The sequence below is a fragment of the Chrysochloris asiatica genome, unplaced genomic scaffold, assembly GCF_000296735.1.
Source record: "Chrysochloris asiatica unplaced genomic scaffold, ChrAsi1.0 scaffold00027, whole genome shotgun sequence".
Taxonomy (NCBI): domain Eukaryota; kingdom Metazoa; phylum Chordata; class Mammalia; order Afrosoricida; family Chrysochloridae; genus Chrysochloris; species Chrysochloris asiatica.
In genome coordinates this window covers 5713586-5730308 of record NW_006408545.1, presented here as the reverse complement: position 1 = coordinate 5730308, position 16723 = coordinate 5713586, and the positions used below count along the sequence as shown (strand labels likewise).

Here is a 16723-nt window from a genome sequence, read left to right as displayed (position 1 = left end):
TATGTCACTGACTCTGGGCCCAAGAGTCCCCAGGTCTTGCCACACTGCTAGTCAACCATTACCTTACTTCTTACTAAAATATTTTCCCCATACTAAAAGCAAGATTTGATTCTAATTAATGGAATAAGTGGAGAAACTTGGGGGCATTATGGTCAGAGTTTATTTCATTTCCTCTACTCAGAAATTTTAAGGAATGACTCCTATAATGAATTAAAGTGCGATATGCTTTGCATTCCTCTGCTGTTTATTTCTCTTTGTTCAACTTTTATATGGATCACACCTGAACATAAAACAGAACTCCTCACAATTGGGCCAATAAACAACATCACGATAAATGGAGAAAAGATTGAAGTTCTCAAAGATTTCATTTTACTTGGATCCATAATCAACACCTTAAAAGTTGCAGTCAAGAAATCAAATGATATATTGCATTGGGGAAATTTCCTGCAAAAGATCTCTTTAGATTCAATAGTGAGTTAATTGTTATCATGACTAATTGAGATTGTCACAATTGTAAAGAGAGAAGTTGTGTAACAAAAACTGGAGTGGTTAACCTTACAGTTCAGAAACAGAGGCTCCTAGGACCATCAAGGGAGAAGAGCACAAGCGGAACGTGGGACCTTATCCAGAGAAGCAGCGACACCAGAGATAGAGGCAAAGATGGGGACATGGAGAGAGGGAGCAGCTGAGGACTCTAGATTCATGGAAAGAGAGGGACTGAGAGCTGGCAGCCAGGAGGCAGGCTTGCAGAATGTGCCCTTTGGTGGTTTAAATTATTGTATATGCCTGAGTGCTTTTCTTGTTTGTTTTTTAAAGAGCTAAAATGAATAGAGAGAAATACTGTTAACTGATGGAACATGGAGAGAGAGGATTATAATCATTCTAATGTAACAGAGTATATAATTTGTTCAATGTAAAACTGATGATCTGCCCTGTAAACTTTCACTCAACTCACAATAAAAACTTAAAAAAAAAAAAAATTCTTTAAAGTGTTAAAAAAGGAGCTCTGGTAGTGTAGTGGTTATGAATCAGGCTGTGAACCTCAAGGTCAGCAGTTTGAAACTACCAGCTGTTCCACGGAAGAAATGGAGAAAGATAAGACTTTCTGCTCTGTAAAGATTTACAGCTTTGGAAACCCTGTACAGGGTCGCTATGAGTCAGAACTGACTTCACGGCACATAACCGTCAAAGTGTTAAAATGCAAAGATGCCACTTTGAGGACTAAGATGTAACAGACTCAAATGATGATTTTTTTGGTCACCTCATATACATGTAAGAGCTGGACAATGAACCAAATAAACCCACCACCAGTGAGTAGATTCTGATTTATAGGGATCCTACTCAGAAACCATGTACAGGGTTGCTATGAGTCAGAACTGGCTCAGTGGCACTTAACAACAACAACAAGAGTCCTGGTGTGGCATGGTAGGATAAGCACTGGACTGCAAGGTCAGTTTGAGCTACAAGGTTGTGGAAACCCTATACATGGTCGCTATGAGTCAGAACTGACTTGATGGCACCTAACAGCAATAACATTGGACAGAGTAGAACTGAGTCTTAGGATCTTCAAGACTATAAATCTATACAGAAGAAACAATGCCATCTTTCTCTTGCAGAGCAGGTGGTGGGTTTGTACCACCATCCAATAAGGAAGACCAAAGAAGAACTGATGCATTTGAATTCTAATGTTGATGAAGAATATTGAATATGCCATGTACTGCAAGAAGAATGAATGAATCTGTGTTAGAAGAAGTACAGCCAGAATGCTCCTTACAAACAAAGATAGTGAGACTTCATCTCACATACTTTAGACATACTATCAAGAGGGACCAGTCCCTGGAGAAGGACATCGTGCTTGTAATGTAGAAGGTCAGGAAAAAGAAAAAGACCCTTAAAGAGACAGTGGCTGAACAAATGGGCTCAAACAGCAACTTTTGTGAGGACAGCGCAGGATTGTACAGTGTTTACTTCTGTTGTACATAAGATCATTATGAGTCAGAACACAGCAGCACCTAACAACAACAACAACGATTTCTAAACTCCCGGATTCTCACATAATTAAAGAATAAACATTGCTGATGGTTACCAAAGAGTTTCATGAAATTCATGAAAGGAATAGAGTGTATGATTAAAGATAATAATTTTAAGAGTTGGTGTATATACACCAGCATCTTCTAAAAGTAAGTTAGAATTACAGACTAGATGAACCTAAAGGTCATTATTTTAACCTCAATTTTCCAGAGAGCAGGCTTATTAAAGAGTACAATTTGAGGTAGCTGGAGTAAGAAGGAAGAAAACAAGAATCTTGTCAAAGAACATAGTAGAGCACTCGTTTCTCTCACATTCAAGTGGCATGCCTAAGTGTTCTTTATGTATGCATACCTAATTTCATGTGCTGACTCAGATCTGACATGACTTACCTGAGAAATGTTTATCTGAATATCTCCATGAAAAGGTTGATGTGCTTTAATTCAAGATAACAATTGTTTCACTCTTATACCAAAGAATTATGAAGCAGTATGATTATGTAACACTATATTGAAATTTCTTTTTGCTTTTGAAAGAATGCAGTCTTATTAACCAAGGAAAGAAAATAGGAGGCATTTTTTCTTTAATTTTAAATATCTCATTTGTAATACCAGTTTATTCACAATTTCTAAACTCTATTCCTTTAACAGAACAAAGTACCAGTGGTAATGGTTATGTCAGACCTGATGAATACAAGCTCTAGTGTAACAGGTATTCAGCTAGTAGCAGCGCTGTATTTTCTGAGACTCATATATTTTTCATTGTCCAGTCATTCTGAATGTAAAGCGAATACATGTCCTTTTAAATATATAAACAAAGGAAATGAAAATGTTGTGCTTCATAGCCTCTACTCTGTCTCTGCTACTAAAATTATAGGAACTATGTGTTGTATGTTAGAATGCATCTGGTGTGCTATTCTATATACTACATGAATAACCAACAGCTCAATGTGCAAAAACTCCATCCGACACCATATTTAGCATCGTTTTTGCAAGATAGCACCTTACCAAGCTTGTTCAGAAATGTATCAGAAAATAACTTATTAATCTCAATGTCTAAATGGCAGATGGAATACAGTAAAAACAAGGCTGTTTTTGTCTTTCAGAGCTAGTAGTTTTTCAAGATAAGACAAGCAGACATCTTTCAAATCTTCTAAGACTTCACTCTTTTCATTGACAGACGTTTGTTCTCTCATAAATTTGTTCATTCATTTGTTCATTCTGTATCTGTGGAGCATCTGTTTCCTTTCCACCAGGCAGTCCCCAAGGCACCAGGAATATAGAAATGAATGAAGTGAACCCCATTCCTTATGGAGTCCAGGAGATGTACAGTGTGGTGAATGCAAGAAGAAACGAGGGTTTAGAGAAGAAGCAGCTTAACGCAGCTTTGGAGAGCATTACGAAGTGAGGAGTTAGGTGAAGGGACCGCAGATCTATTGTAGTGCTTACCTAAGGCAGGGTAATTCTGGGGGTAGTTTAGAAGAACAGGACACTAATAAACGAACTGAGATCCTGAAATCGAGAGAGTGGTAGGAAGAACATTCCATGAGACAAGTTAGCAAATGGACTTTTTCTTGTGGTAAAATAGCATTTGATGGGGCAAAATTGGGGTGGGGGAGACAGGGCGCATTATACAGTTAGCAGAATGTCAGCAATAAGTTTATAGATAGTTAACTTTGGTGATTCTAATAACTGGCTCAGAAGGGCAAACTGTAATAGCTACAATTTCTAGCTCCCTGTAGTCTGGAAAGGGGTCTTGAACTAATCTGATAAAAGGTTCCTTCCATTCCTTCCATGTTGTGTTTATTAGCATGACTGATTAAACCATAATTTGCATTTTCTTATCAAATGACACTGGCAGTAACTGACTGACATGGCCACTAATTAAGAAGAAATTAAATACAGCAGAGTTGCTATTTTGTTTGGCTGAAGAGATAAAAATATAGGTTTGTGTTGACCCTTTGTTGAAAGGTGCACATTACAGATGTCTCAGTGGAAGAGTTTTTTATCAGAAAGCCAGTTTAGCTGGCTTTGTTAGTCTTCTCATCCTCTCTAGAGTATTTCTGGAAAATTGCCATTAGTTTTCTTGTACCATGCTCTTTGTATGAGAATCTGTGAGAGGAGAGTATTTTTTGACAGCGTAATGGAAGTTGTTGTTGTTAAAGTGTCCTCGAGTTGGTTCGCAACCCTGTATAGGGTTTCCAAGGAGTGGCTGGTGAGCTTGAACCTCTGACCTTGCGGTTCAAACTGAGTTGGCATTCCAGCACATTAACTCACAGTGCCATACCAGGAGTCCATAATGGAGGTATAACATAGTAATTAGGAAGATGAGATTTATAGTTACATCACCTAAGTTTTCTTACAAACTTCTCCTCTTGTTAGTTCTGTGATCTTGGGCTGGCTGCTTAACCTTCTAAGCATCGTCCAATTACTTATTTTTAAGTTGAGAACAGTAGTAAAAATGTCTAACTTATAAATTCCTTGGGAAAATTAAAATATATCGTATGTGTAAATCTAAATCTAGGACTTGGCAAATAATAAGAACTTATTAAATATGGTTCATTTTTGTTATTTTACTTTAACTGAATCCATTTTGTTGTAACTTATTTGGGATCCCAACTCTAAAATCTTGCTTTAATAGCTCCCCAATTAGTCTTCATTGTCTTATTCATTTCTGCATACATAGTGTCTAGCAGGGAGGTAGCTATTTTGTGGTGCCAAATATCAGGATTAAAATTTTATTTAGTTTCTGTCTTAGTTTCTTAAGCTTCTGTAAAACAACAGACTACAAAGTGGTTCATTTTAAAGAGCAGATATTTATTGCATCACAGTTTTGGAGTCTAAAATTCAAATCAGCGTAATGACTGTGTCAATTCCTTCTGAGAATTTAGAAGAAAAACTGTTTCATGATTTCCTCTTAGCTTCTGGCATCTTCTGTCAGTTTTTGGAGTTCCTTGGTTTACAGCTACACCGGCCTTCTTTGTCACATGGCTGTCCTTCCTCTCACTATCTTTCTATCTCTGATCTCTTTCATAAAACACCACTCAGGAGAGATTAGAAACAAACCTGCTCCAATACAACTTCGTGTTGATGGTATTGTCTCCAAACCCCTGTTCCAAACAAGACCAGGGGTCAGGACTTTGACTTAACCTCTTCGAGGAAGTCGGTTTAATCCAAAACAATTTTGTGGCTTGATTTTGTTGAGGAATAATATAAGATATTGCCAAGATTTGTGTGTGTGTGTGATGAAAATATACTCAACAAAACATAGCAGCATTTCAATAATTTCTACATATACAATTCAGTGTATAATAACTTAATTATTTGTTCCAATACCATTCTCACAATCTTTTCCCAAATCCACGCAAGGTACCCTAAGCAAAAACTGCCTCTTTCCCTTTCCACCATTACCCCTGTAATCATGAGTAACATCTGCTACGGTTTTTATATATTTATTTCATATAGTGCACGTGTACAAGATTTGTCCTTTTGTGACTGACTTTTTTATCAGCATAGTATTTTCTAAGTTCAGCATTTTCAAAGTTTCAACTTGCATCAGGACTTCAGTCCTCTTATGACTGAATATTTCATTGTATGTATGTACCGCATTTGTTTATACGTTATGGCTAGTGCTGCAGTGAATATTTGTGTATATATGTTTTCAGGTCTTTTCAAGTTTCTGGGCCATATGATAGTTCTACATTCAAAATTTTGATGAACTGCTAAACTCTATTCCACAGTCAGTCATTATATCATTTTACATTCCTACCAGCAGTGACTGAGGTTTCCTGTTTCTCTACAACATCAACAACACCTAATGTTTTCCTTTTTCTTGATTTTTACTGTTCCACTGAGAATATTTCACGGTAGTTTTCATTTGCATCGCTGTAATGGTGAATGAGGATTATGGTGGTGTAGTGGTTAAAGTGTTCCACTGCTAATGGAAAGGTCAGTGGTTCAAATCTGCCAGTGCCTCCATGGAAGTAAGATGTGGCAATCGGCTTCTGTGAAGATTTGCTGTATCAACACGTAAGTCATGCTCACTTCATAGAATGTGTTAGATAGTGTCTACTGTTTTATTTGTTTGAAAAGTTTAAATAGGATTGGAGCCATTTTTTTTCTATAGATGCTTGATAGAATTTTCCAGTGAAGTCATCTGATCTGGGACTTTTCTTTCAGAGGAAGTTTTTGATTGATTCAGTCTCTTTGTTATGGGTCTGTTGAAATGCGCTATTTCTTCATGAGTCAATGCAGGGAATTTATGTGTTTCAAGGAATTTTTCCTTTTCTCTTTTAATTTATCACACTTGTTGACATACCACTGTTCGTCACATTCTCTTCTAATCTTTTTATTTTTGTAGAAATGTTTGTAATGTTCTCAATTTCTTTTCTGCTTTTAGATGTTTACATCTTTTTTCTCTTTTTGTCAGTTTACTAAAAGATTTTATTGATTTTTTTTTTAAAACAACTTCTGGTTTGTTGATTCTCTCTTGTTTTTCTTTTCTCTCTTTCATTTATTTCTGCTCTGATTTTTATTACCCCCCCTTTTTTTTTTTTTTTTTTTGGTAGCTTTGGGCTTAGTTTGCTATTCCTGTCCTAACTCCTGGAGTTGTAGTTGTAAGCTATTAATTCGGGATCTTTCGTCTTCTTCTCCTCTGCCTTTTAATGTATACATTTATTGCTATACACTTTCTTCTGAGTACTGCTTTCAGTGCAAGCCAAAGGTTTTGATATGTTGTATTTTCATTCTCAGTTGACTCAAGTTTTTGTGTTTTTTAAATTTTTTATTGTGATAACTTCTTTGAGCCATTCAATGCTTAAAACCAAAAGACAAGGGCAACTCGGTTTCAAGAAAAGGAAAAATGATCCACTTTCCTTTAGGAAGAGCAACACAAATGTCAGAGGATGGGAGGAAATGTTGAAAAACATCTTTGTTGAAAATTTACTACAGGACTTAAAAATCATTGAATTCTACAGGCAACTGTTTAATCTGAAGACTGGCATTATAACATTATTTTAAAAAATATTTAGTTGACTCATTTATAAAGATTGAATTCAGATTTGAGGGGTCAGAATCCTGGTGTGGTACTGTAGGATAAACACTAGACTGAAAGGTCATTTGAACTTTAATGTCGGCAGTTCAAACTCACCAGCTGCTCCATGGAAACCCTATACAGAGTTGCTGTGAGTTGGAACTGATTTGACGGCAATCAACAACTGCAACATCTGGAAACAAGGCAACCGATAAGAAGTTTATAGCAGCTTGAGACTGGTAAACCTTAGGAACATCTCATGGGCCCAGAGTTTTTAAAAACTAAGATACCATGAGGTTCTTGCCGAATTTATGTCCTTCCAAAAAATGGAGTCACATCAGTCATGAGGGAGGAGGTATATAACTCTCACAAATTCTCTACCTAAATCTTTTTTGTCTATAAATACTGCTCCTGTCTTATTTTATACGTGTTTGTATCAATAAATCAGGGAAGTCAGATGAGATTTTCAGGGAGGACAGAAGCCTGCTTTGCCTTTCCGAGAGCCATTCCTGAGTCAGAGCATGGTGGATGTGACCATAAAACCCAGGCTGGCATTTTATTTCTTTGTATCATGAAGTCCTAGCCTTCACTACAGTGATCTACAAGGGCACTTTTTGCCTATTAAAAAGTTATAGGAAAAAATTACTTAACTGAAATGTTTTATTAGATCACCTCCATCGCTGAATTTCCTTCATGAGCACCAAGTTTTTGACATGCAGACAACTGTGACTTGAACAAAAGAGAAGTTAGACTAATGCTTATAACATTTCCTAGAATGCACTAAGATCAAAATCTGTGAATAGACAAGGAGATGGATTTTTAGGAATATTGAAAGTGCTATGGCTGCCAAAAGAACCAATAAACCCGTTTTGGAAGAAGTGCAGCCAAAGTGCTCCTTGGAGGCCAAGATGGCTAAACTTTCGTCTCTCATACTTTGGACATATTGTCAGGAGGGACCAGTTGCTGGAGAAGGATATCATGTGTGGTAAGGTGGAGGGAGGGTCAGAGAAAAAGAGGAAGACCCCCAATGAGATAGATTGGCCAAGTGGCAGCATCTATGGCCTAACGCATGGCAACAGTGGTGAGGTTGGCCCAGGATTGGGCAGTGTTTCGTTCTGCTGTGCATGAGGTAGCTATGAGTCGGTACCAACTCGATGGCTCCTAACAACAACAACAACAACAGCCCTTTCACCTAAGTGTTCTTAGACTAAAATTTTCACACTGTCAAGGAAGTGTTGTTTTCGCTAGTTGCTGTCAGATAGGCTTTACTTATGGTTTCTTTCTGAGTGCCAGAATGAAACCCTGCCCAGTTCTGTTCCGTTTCCTAGCACTACGTCAGAAAATGTTCTGTTAGGATCTATAAGGTTATCAATGACTAATTTTCAAATGTAGATAGTCATGTCTTCCCTTCTAGTTTGTCTTAGTCTGGAAGCTCTGTTGAAACTTGTCCACCGTTGATGACCCTGCTGGTATTTGAAATACCTACAGTATAGCTTCTGGTTTTAAAACATGTGAACTAGCCCAGTATGACAAAGGACAGATGGGTACTAGACAAAGGAAATGATGTTAGCTGTCATCAAGCCAACCGCAACTCATGGTGACACCATACACAACAGGATCACACCGTTGTGATCTGTAGCATTTTCAATGGCTGGTTTCTGGAAGTAGATAACCATGCATTTCTTTCTAGTTTTTCTTAGTCAAGAAGCTTCACTGAAATCTGTTAAATATCATAGTTACACACATGCCTTCACTAAGAGATGGGTAGTCTCATCACATGAGTTTGGAAATTGAACCCAGGTTTCCCACATGGAAGGCAAGAATTCTCCCACTCAATCACCACTGGTAAAAGGAAATGCTGTGCCTGTTGCTCATGAGTTATTTCCAGCTCATAGTGACCCACAGGATAGAGTAAGTAGATCCGCCTATTGGATTTCTAAGGACCTGCTCGGAAAAGTAAAGGACCTGCACAAAAGAGGAAGACCCTCAATCAGGTGGATTGACACAATCACTGCAACATTGACTCAAGCATAGCAACAATTGTGAGGATGCCATAGACTCTGTTGTACGTAAAGTGACTGTGAGTTGGAACCCACTTGACAACACCTAACAACAACAGTCTTTATGGAAACAGACCGCCACATTCTTCTGTGGTGTGACTGGTGACTTCGAACTGCTGACCTTTCAGTTAGCAGCTGAGTGCTTAACCACAGTACTACTGGTGTTTCTTGGATAGAAGAAAGAGTCTCAGTTAATTGCTACAAGTACATAAGAATGAAGCCGGAATAGGATGCCTTTTGGTCAATGTTTATGTACTCGCTCAGTATCACTGAACGCTTTGTTAATACTGGTGGGCATAAAGCGGTGTTAATTTTTCTCACAAACCCCAAGAGGTAGAGACTAAAAGCTGGGTTCTGTAGAAATTAGGACTAAATCTCATTCTTACCACTTACTTGCTATGTGACTACTGGCAGCCTTCTTTACCCTTCAAGCTTTGATTTCCTTTCATGTAAAACTATAGTTAATAATTGCACCTTCCTCATAGGATTGTTGTAATGATTTAAAGGAAATAACATTTATTGCACTTGTCCTCTTGCACAATATGAGTGCTCAATAAATTTTAATGACTATTGTTTTAATGGACTTCCTGCTGATCTTTGCTGTCTTTCTCCTTATTTCCTAGGGAAATGTTAATCTCAGTGGCTCTGGGCCAAGTGTTATCCCTCCTTATTTGTGGAATTGGCTTGACCAGCAAGTACCTATCAGAAGATTTCCATGCCAATACACCAGTCTTCCAGAGTTTCCTCAATTACATCCTTCTCTTCTTGGTGTATACCACCACACTAGCCGTCAGACAAGGTAAGCATGTGGAAACACCAAGGATATGGCTTGGTTTCTCTATTAGAAACAGCTAGAAGAATCATGGTTAACAACCAATAACTTTTTGTCATTTATAGCATCAGTAAGACTATTCAAAAATCCCAAATCTTACTGTTGTATTTTGCAGTGATACAGCAAACAAACTGAATGAAAAAATAAAAAACAAGAATAAATGGTATGAATTCAGTAGGAAGTGGGAAATGCAGTTATAGGCAGAAATGTGCAACTGCTCACTATTTGAATTCCTGTTGACATTTCTTGTACCGCTCAATGAATCTAAATAGACTGTTTCCCTGAAACCTGGAATAGGCCTGATGTAGCTGTTCTAAATAATGCTAGCCCTGTGAAAGCTAAGAGCATTGCAGACAAATATATGTTCTTTGGGAAAGTATCTCAGGAAAGATAAAAATTGTAAGCACAAACAACTATAGTAATACCACAGGAGGAAAGAAAGAAAAGAAAACTGTCAAAAGTGATCAGGAAAGTTCTTCTGTCAAAACTTAGAATAACTTATGTAGTTAATCAAGTCCTGAGTGGCCACTTCAAGAGTTAATGCTGGGGGAACTTATAAAGGGTTAGTGCAATTGAAAGTCTTTGGAGTATATCCCTGAGAAGTACATTTCAGAGATTAATAACTATACCACTGTCTTGGTATAAGTACTTTTATGTATAACACCAAATTAGCCAAGAATTTCCCCCAATAGCAGCTGTTGACTGTAAAATATTTAACAGAAAATAATTATTAATTCTTGGTGTTTAGTGCTATTGAGTTGGTTCTAACTCATAGCAATTATATCTGTATAGGATTTCTGAGGAGTGGTTGGTGGTTTAAACTTATCCTGTAGCACCAAACCAAGACCCCAATTATGAATAGATTTGGATTTCATTATGTGTCTTTTTTAATGATAAATAAGGCTGCCTGTATACATCATTCTTAATAGTCATACTGCTTTGGAACTTTTATAAGAAATGCTTATCAGTGTCTGTTTTTACGTTTCCTTATTTGGATTGCTTTCCAGAATAATATTGCTTAATTTTAATGATTTGGCCAGTACTCGGTTTTATCTTCCTTGGGGAGAAAGATGAGGCTTCCTGCTTCCACAAAAATGTATAGTCTTGGAAACCTTATACAGGGTCACTGTGAGTCCAAACCAATTCCTTGGCACATAACCACTACCAGCACCAGGTTTTATCATGTTGTTTTGTTATTAAGTGCCATTGAGTCAGTTCCAACTCATAGCGATAGAGGAGGATAAAACTGAAAAAGTTTCATTTTGGATTTGCTTCCAAGAATTAAAGAAGTTAATTTCATTTATTTCTCCAAACTTGGTGCTATTGGTGTTTATTTTTAAAATTTTAATGTAAGCCAGCGGTTCACAACACCATGTGAGTTTAAACCCACCAGCTGCTCCTCGGAAACCCTATACAGGGTCGCTATGAATTAGAACTGACTCGACAATATTTAATAACAAAAACAGCAAATTACTTTAAGACTAAAGTGTCAACCAAAAACCAGGTCATCAAACTACTGAAGGTCCCCAGCAACATACAGACATTGAATCTCAGTTATGTTTCCTCAGCTTGATAAGTGAGCTAATTATTTGAACTATATACAGTGTGGTAGCTAATAGTACCTTCCCCCAATTCACCACTGGTGCTTCAATCCAGACAGAGACTGGAGGAAGTGAGGAAATAGGGGAAGCATATAATTACAAATCCACTTATGAAAGACTGTTATTATGAGAAATGTGTAGTAGTTTGACCATTTCAGGAAAAATAATCTATGAAGTTTGACTTCAAAATCACTTGATGTAACCATGAATCAATACTAAAAGAATAAAAATATTTATCCCAGTACAAGGAGTATAATTAATAATTTTAGGATTACATTAAGAACAATTTTGGAAAATTCTAAGATTACAAAAGTAAAATAAAATTATGAGAAAGTGGTAAATTTACCTTATCTAGCAAGTTTTAGAACCAAACAGTATGCTAGACTACTAAAGAATTAATTGATGAATTGAAACCAGTCTTCAGGATCTTCTCTATATTCTTTTCCAGAGGGGAAAAAAATGTGTGTGTGTGTATGTATATATATATATATATATATATATATATATATATATATATGTATAGCCTAAGAAACCGAGAGAGTAATTTCCCAGTTATAGGTAGAGATCTGAAAAGCTTAGAAGCCTAAATGTACAAAAGATCCAAAGTTAATAATTATAATAATACCTTCTATTGAACGTTTATAATGTTCCAGCCACTATGTATGTGAATTATCTCTTTAAGACTTTCAATCTAAGGAAATAGGTATTATTATTCAAATTTTTATAAGCGAAAAAATTGAGGATTAGTCAACCTCAGAAACCTGCTAAAGACTATGGCATCAGAAAGTGGTAGTGGCACATCCTAAACCAGAACTTTTTGCCTCCAGAAGTCCCTGAAGAGTACAAATAGTTAACACAACTTACTGCTAACAGGAAGGTTTGAGGTTTGAGTTCACCTAGAGACACCTAGGAAAAAATGCCAGGCAATCTACTTCCAAAACATCAGTCATTGAAAACTCTACAGAGCATAGCTCTACTGTGATGCATGTGGAGTCAGTGATAGTCAGAGTCAACCCAACAGCAACCATTGTGCCTCCAGGGCACTCCCGGCCTCTGCATGTGCAGCTCAGGGGAAACAGGGCTGGAAGGGAGACACAAAAGAACCAATAAAAAGATCTTGATTTTGAACAAAAGGAGGATTTTCCCCCAAATTTCAAAACCCTGCATAGAAAACTAGGCCTGTAGTTCAAAGTTCAGTGAACAGTTGAATGGAGAGGTATCGTCATGGATGTTGGTGAGGGAGATTGGGTACGGCAGAGGCCCAAATGCAAAGAGGCCAAGGACTGGGAGAAGCAAGGAAGGTGAAGGCTCTTTGGAAAGAAAAGGCTGAAGAGAGCCTTAGGAAACCCTAACTGTTGATCCCAGTCAGCTATGGCTGGAACCAATTTCTAAATTGGTTGAAGATTTTCACCATTGCTTTGATTTATCACTACATTTGCAACATGTTTATTTATGAAGAATGTTTGTTTGTTTTAAGCTTCCTCTTCATAGGTTTTAATAGACTGGCATTAAACATCTGGAAATCAACATAGTAATTACATTAATTTTGTATAGGCTGATTTTTCAGTAGTATGCTCTGGAGGCATAACAATCTCTTTACTCATGCATCTCAAGATCTGGTGAGGAACGAATAATAGTATGATGAAAAGAGAAAAGTCTGGTGTGTACAATGGGAAGCTTTCTGATCACCACAGTATGTCTTTTCCTGTCCAGTACTCCTCAGACCACTTTGTCTATTGGGCTGCAGACTAGGACTGAATCACATGTTGCTCTTGCTAATTCTTCTAGCACAAATATCACTTACACCCATGAACCATCAGATTAACTTTATGCCACCATCAGCCTACGTAAGGCCACATAACAGAAAGTTAGATTCAGAAATATATTTTTAATCAAATCTTTATCATTCTAACCACTTACCTTCTGAAAAATTATGAGTGTCACAATGTAATAAATGTGCAAAACTCCCCAAAAGCATTAAGATTGATGTTATTGCAAAAACCTGCCAAAGTTTGACTTAACAGTGGAACTGAATTCTCTCTATCAAGTTTGTATTGGATCAATGATCAAAAGATGTGATGTAGGTTCCATCATGAGATTCAAACTGACATTCTAAACTTGCCTCCCAATGATTAATGACTCCTACAAACATAACGACTATCCTCTTTAAAGAAATTGAATTCTACTGAGCACCTTCAAAGTCTAGTCCTGTCCTTGGTTAGGGCTGCCTCTAAAATTAAAAAATGTCTTGCTGTTCATAATGAAGAACTGAACTTGAGTTATATAACTTTATGAAGAAAAGTGTATTTCCAAAAGATAAATCAATTAGAAAGAGCATAATTCCATTGAAAATACATCAAATTTGAAAAATTAAATAAAATATAGATGGCTATAACATTTCTGATGTGGCACTGTAGTATAAGCACTGGGCTGCAAGGTCAGTTTGAACTGCAAGGTCAGCAGTTCAAATCTACCAGCTGCTCCTCAGAAGCTCTATACAAGGTCACTATGAGTTAGAACTTCATCAATGGCTCTAAACAACAACATAACCTTAATATAATCCTTTTAACCACTTTTGAGAACTAATTTCTGATAATTAAATTGCTCATGCTGTGTGTACTATGAAGTGATTCAGTAATATAACTAAAACAGCATAGGGAAGCTTCCAAAAACATATGGATGACCCCAGGAAATCCTCAAATGATTCCTCAAAACTTTTTCCTTAAAATTCTATATACCAGCTGAAACTAGGAAGCAGTGGACGTTAACATTCAAAGACCATAAATGAAATTGGGCGGGGGTGGGGTGGGGGATTCTGACTCTTCCTGCTTTTGTGATGTAGAAGAAATGTGATAGGCTTGTAAAAAAAATTAAACAAGGTAAAAACAGTATACAAATCTTACCCAGATTTGTATACAAATCTTACCCAAATTTGTATACAAATCTGATGGTAAAAAATTTGCTATCAGACTCTTTTCCCATAAAGTTATCTTATCAATTATTTTTTTAAATTCTGCTGCTTTCCGGAACTACTTTAAGCAGTTCTTTATTTTATTTTGTTGTTAAGAAAATGCACAGTATAAAATGCATCAAATAAACCATTTCTACATGTATAACTCCATAACATTGACATCTGTTGACTTGAGCAACCTTGCTCACCCTCCTTTACCTCCTCCATTAATGTAAACTCACTGCCCCTAAGTGCCCTATCTAATCTTTTGAGTTGTTTTTGTCGCTTTGATGCCATATAGAAAGATCTTAAAAGAGCAAAATGCTCAAGATAGACGTACTTCATTAGTTAAACTGAACTATTGTTTGGTTTTATGAAGACTTCAGGGTGTATTTTTGGTTTAAAGTTTAAAGACTATTTCAGGACAGAGTTTCAGGAGTTCATCCAACCTCCATGGCTTCAGATAGTCTGCATCTAATAAGAATGTAAAATTTTGTTCTATATTTCACCGCTTTTTATAAGGATTCTTCTTTATAATCTTTGGTCAAAATGTTCAGTAAAGGCAATTTTTAACTTCTGAGTGTATATAAACCAGAGAATTTGAAAACAAGCATTGATTTTATCTCCTTTTGTCAGTTTTTCTCTGTTTTATCTCCAATTCCATTTCCTTTTTGCCCCAAGAACAGATTTAGTGAGGTAAGACTGTGGGTCAAAGCAGAAAAGTGATGCAAAAAAGAAATCAATTCAGGTCTTGTTTTCTTGCCGCAAATGATTATTTTGGGGGAAATGGGAAACTTTTGCTTAAACATGAATAGAATTCAAAGTGTCTGCTTCCTTTATATATGTTGTAGTTTGGTGCTGTAGAGTTGGCTCTGACTCATGGCGATCCTGTGCACAACAGAATGAAACACTGCTTGATCCTTTGACATCCTCATTGTTGTTCCTATGTTTGAGCTCACTGTTGCAGCCACTGTGTCCATCTTTCTCTTGATGGTCTTCTCTCTTTTTCACTGACCTTCTGCTTTACCAAGCATGATGTCCTTCTCCAGAGACGGGTCCTTCCTGATATATCCAAAGTAAATGAGATGACCACCACTCATCAGTCAGTTTATGACACTGTGGTGGCTTGTGTGTCCTTATGATGCTGGAAGTTATGCTCCCAGTATTTTAAATACCAGCAGGGTACATCCATGGTAGGTAGGTTCCAGCTGAGCTCACAGACTAGGAAGGAGAAGCAAACTACTTTTGAATGTTTAACCAATGAAAACTTTATGACTAACAATATAGCACTGTCAGCATCGGAATATTAATTATTGAAACATGATGAAGAGAACCAGAATATTGTCAGATATAGTGCTGGAAGATGAATCTCTCAGGTTTAAAGGCATTCAGAATACCACTGGGAAGAGTTGCCTCCTCAAAGCAGAGTTGACTATGATGATGGGAATGAAATAAAGGTTTCAAGATCTTCATTTGCTGAGGGGGCACAACTCAAAATGAAGAGAATCAGCTATAAACATCCATTAACAATCGGAACATAGAATGTATGAAGTATGAATCTAGGAAAATTGGAAGTTGTCAAATATTAAATAGAACACATAAACATTGATATTATAGGCATTAGTGAGCTGAAATGGACTGGTGTTGGCCGTTTTTAATCTGACCATCACATGGTTTACCATGGCATTAATGCCAAATTGAATAGGAATGGTACCACGTTAATTATCAAAAAGAATATTTCAAGTTCTCTCTTGAAGTATAATCCTATCTGTGATAGGAAAATATCCATATACCTACAAGGAAGACCAGATAACATCACTATTATTCAAATTTACACACCAACCACTGAAACCAGCAATGATGAAATTCAACCAACTTCTTCAATCTGAAATAGATCAAACATGCAATCAAGATATATTGGTAATTACTGGTGATTGGAATATGAAGGTTAGAAACAAAGAGGAAGGATCAGTAGTTGGAATATATGGCTTTGGTAACAGAAACAATGCTGGAGCTTGCATGAAACAAGACCATGACTTGTTCATTACAAATACCTTTCTTAAACAATGTAAAAGATGAATATACCCTTGGACCTTACCGATGGAATACACAGAAATCAAATTGACTACATTTTTGGTAAGAGTTGGTGAAAAACTCAATATCATTAGTAAAAACAAGACCATCAGTTGCTCATGAAAGTTCAGAGTGAAGCTGAAGAAAA

General features: G+C 36.8%; 1 protein-coding gene across 1 annotated transcript in view; it reads left to right on the top strand.

The window, feature by feature from the left end:
* The window catches only part of SLC35F1 (solute carrier family 35, member F1), a 608564-nt gene that overhangs the window by 320211 nt on the left and 271630 nt on the right, over nucleotides 1-16723 (top strand). Inside the window, exon 2 of the mRNA XM_006839890.1 lies at nucleotides 9743-9918. Within this exon, the coding sequence (XP_006839953.1) occupies nucleotides 9743-9918 (176 nt within the window). The remainder of the gene's footprint in view (nucleotides 1-9742; nucleotides 9919-16723) is intronic.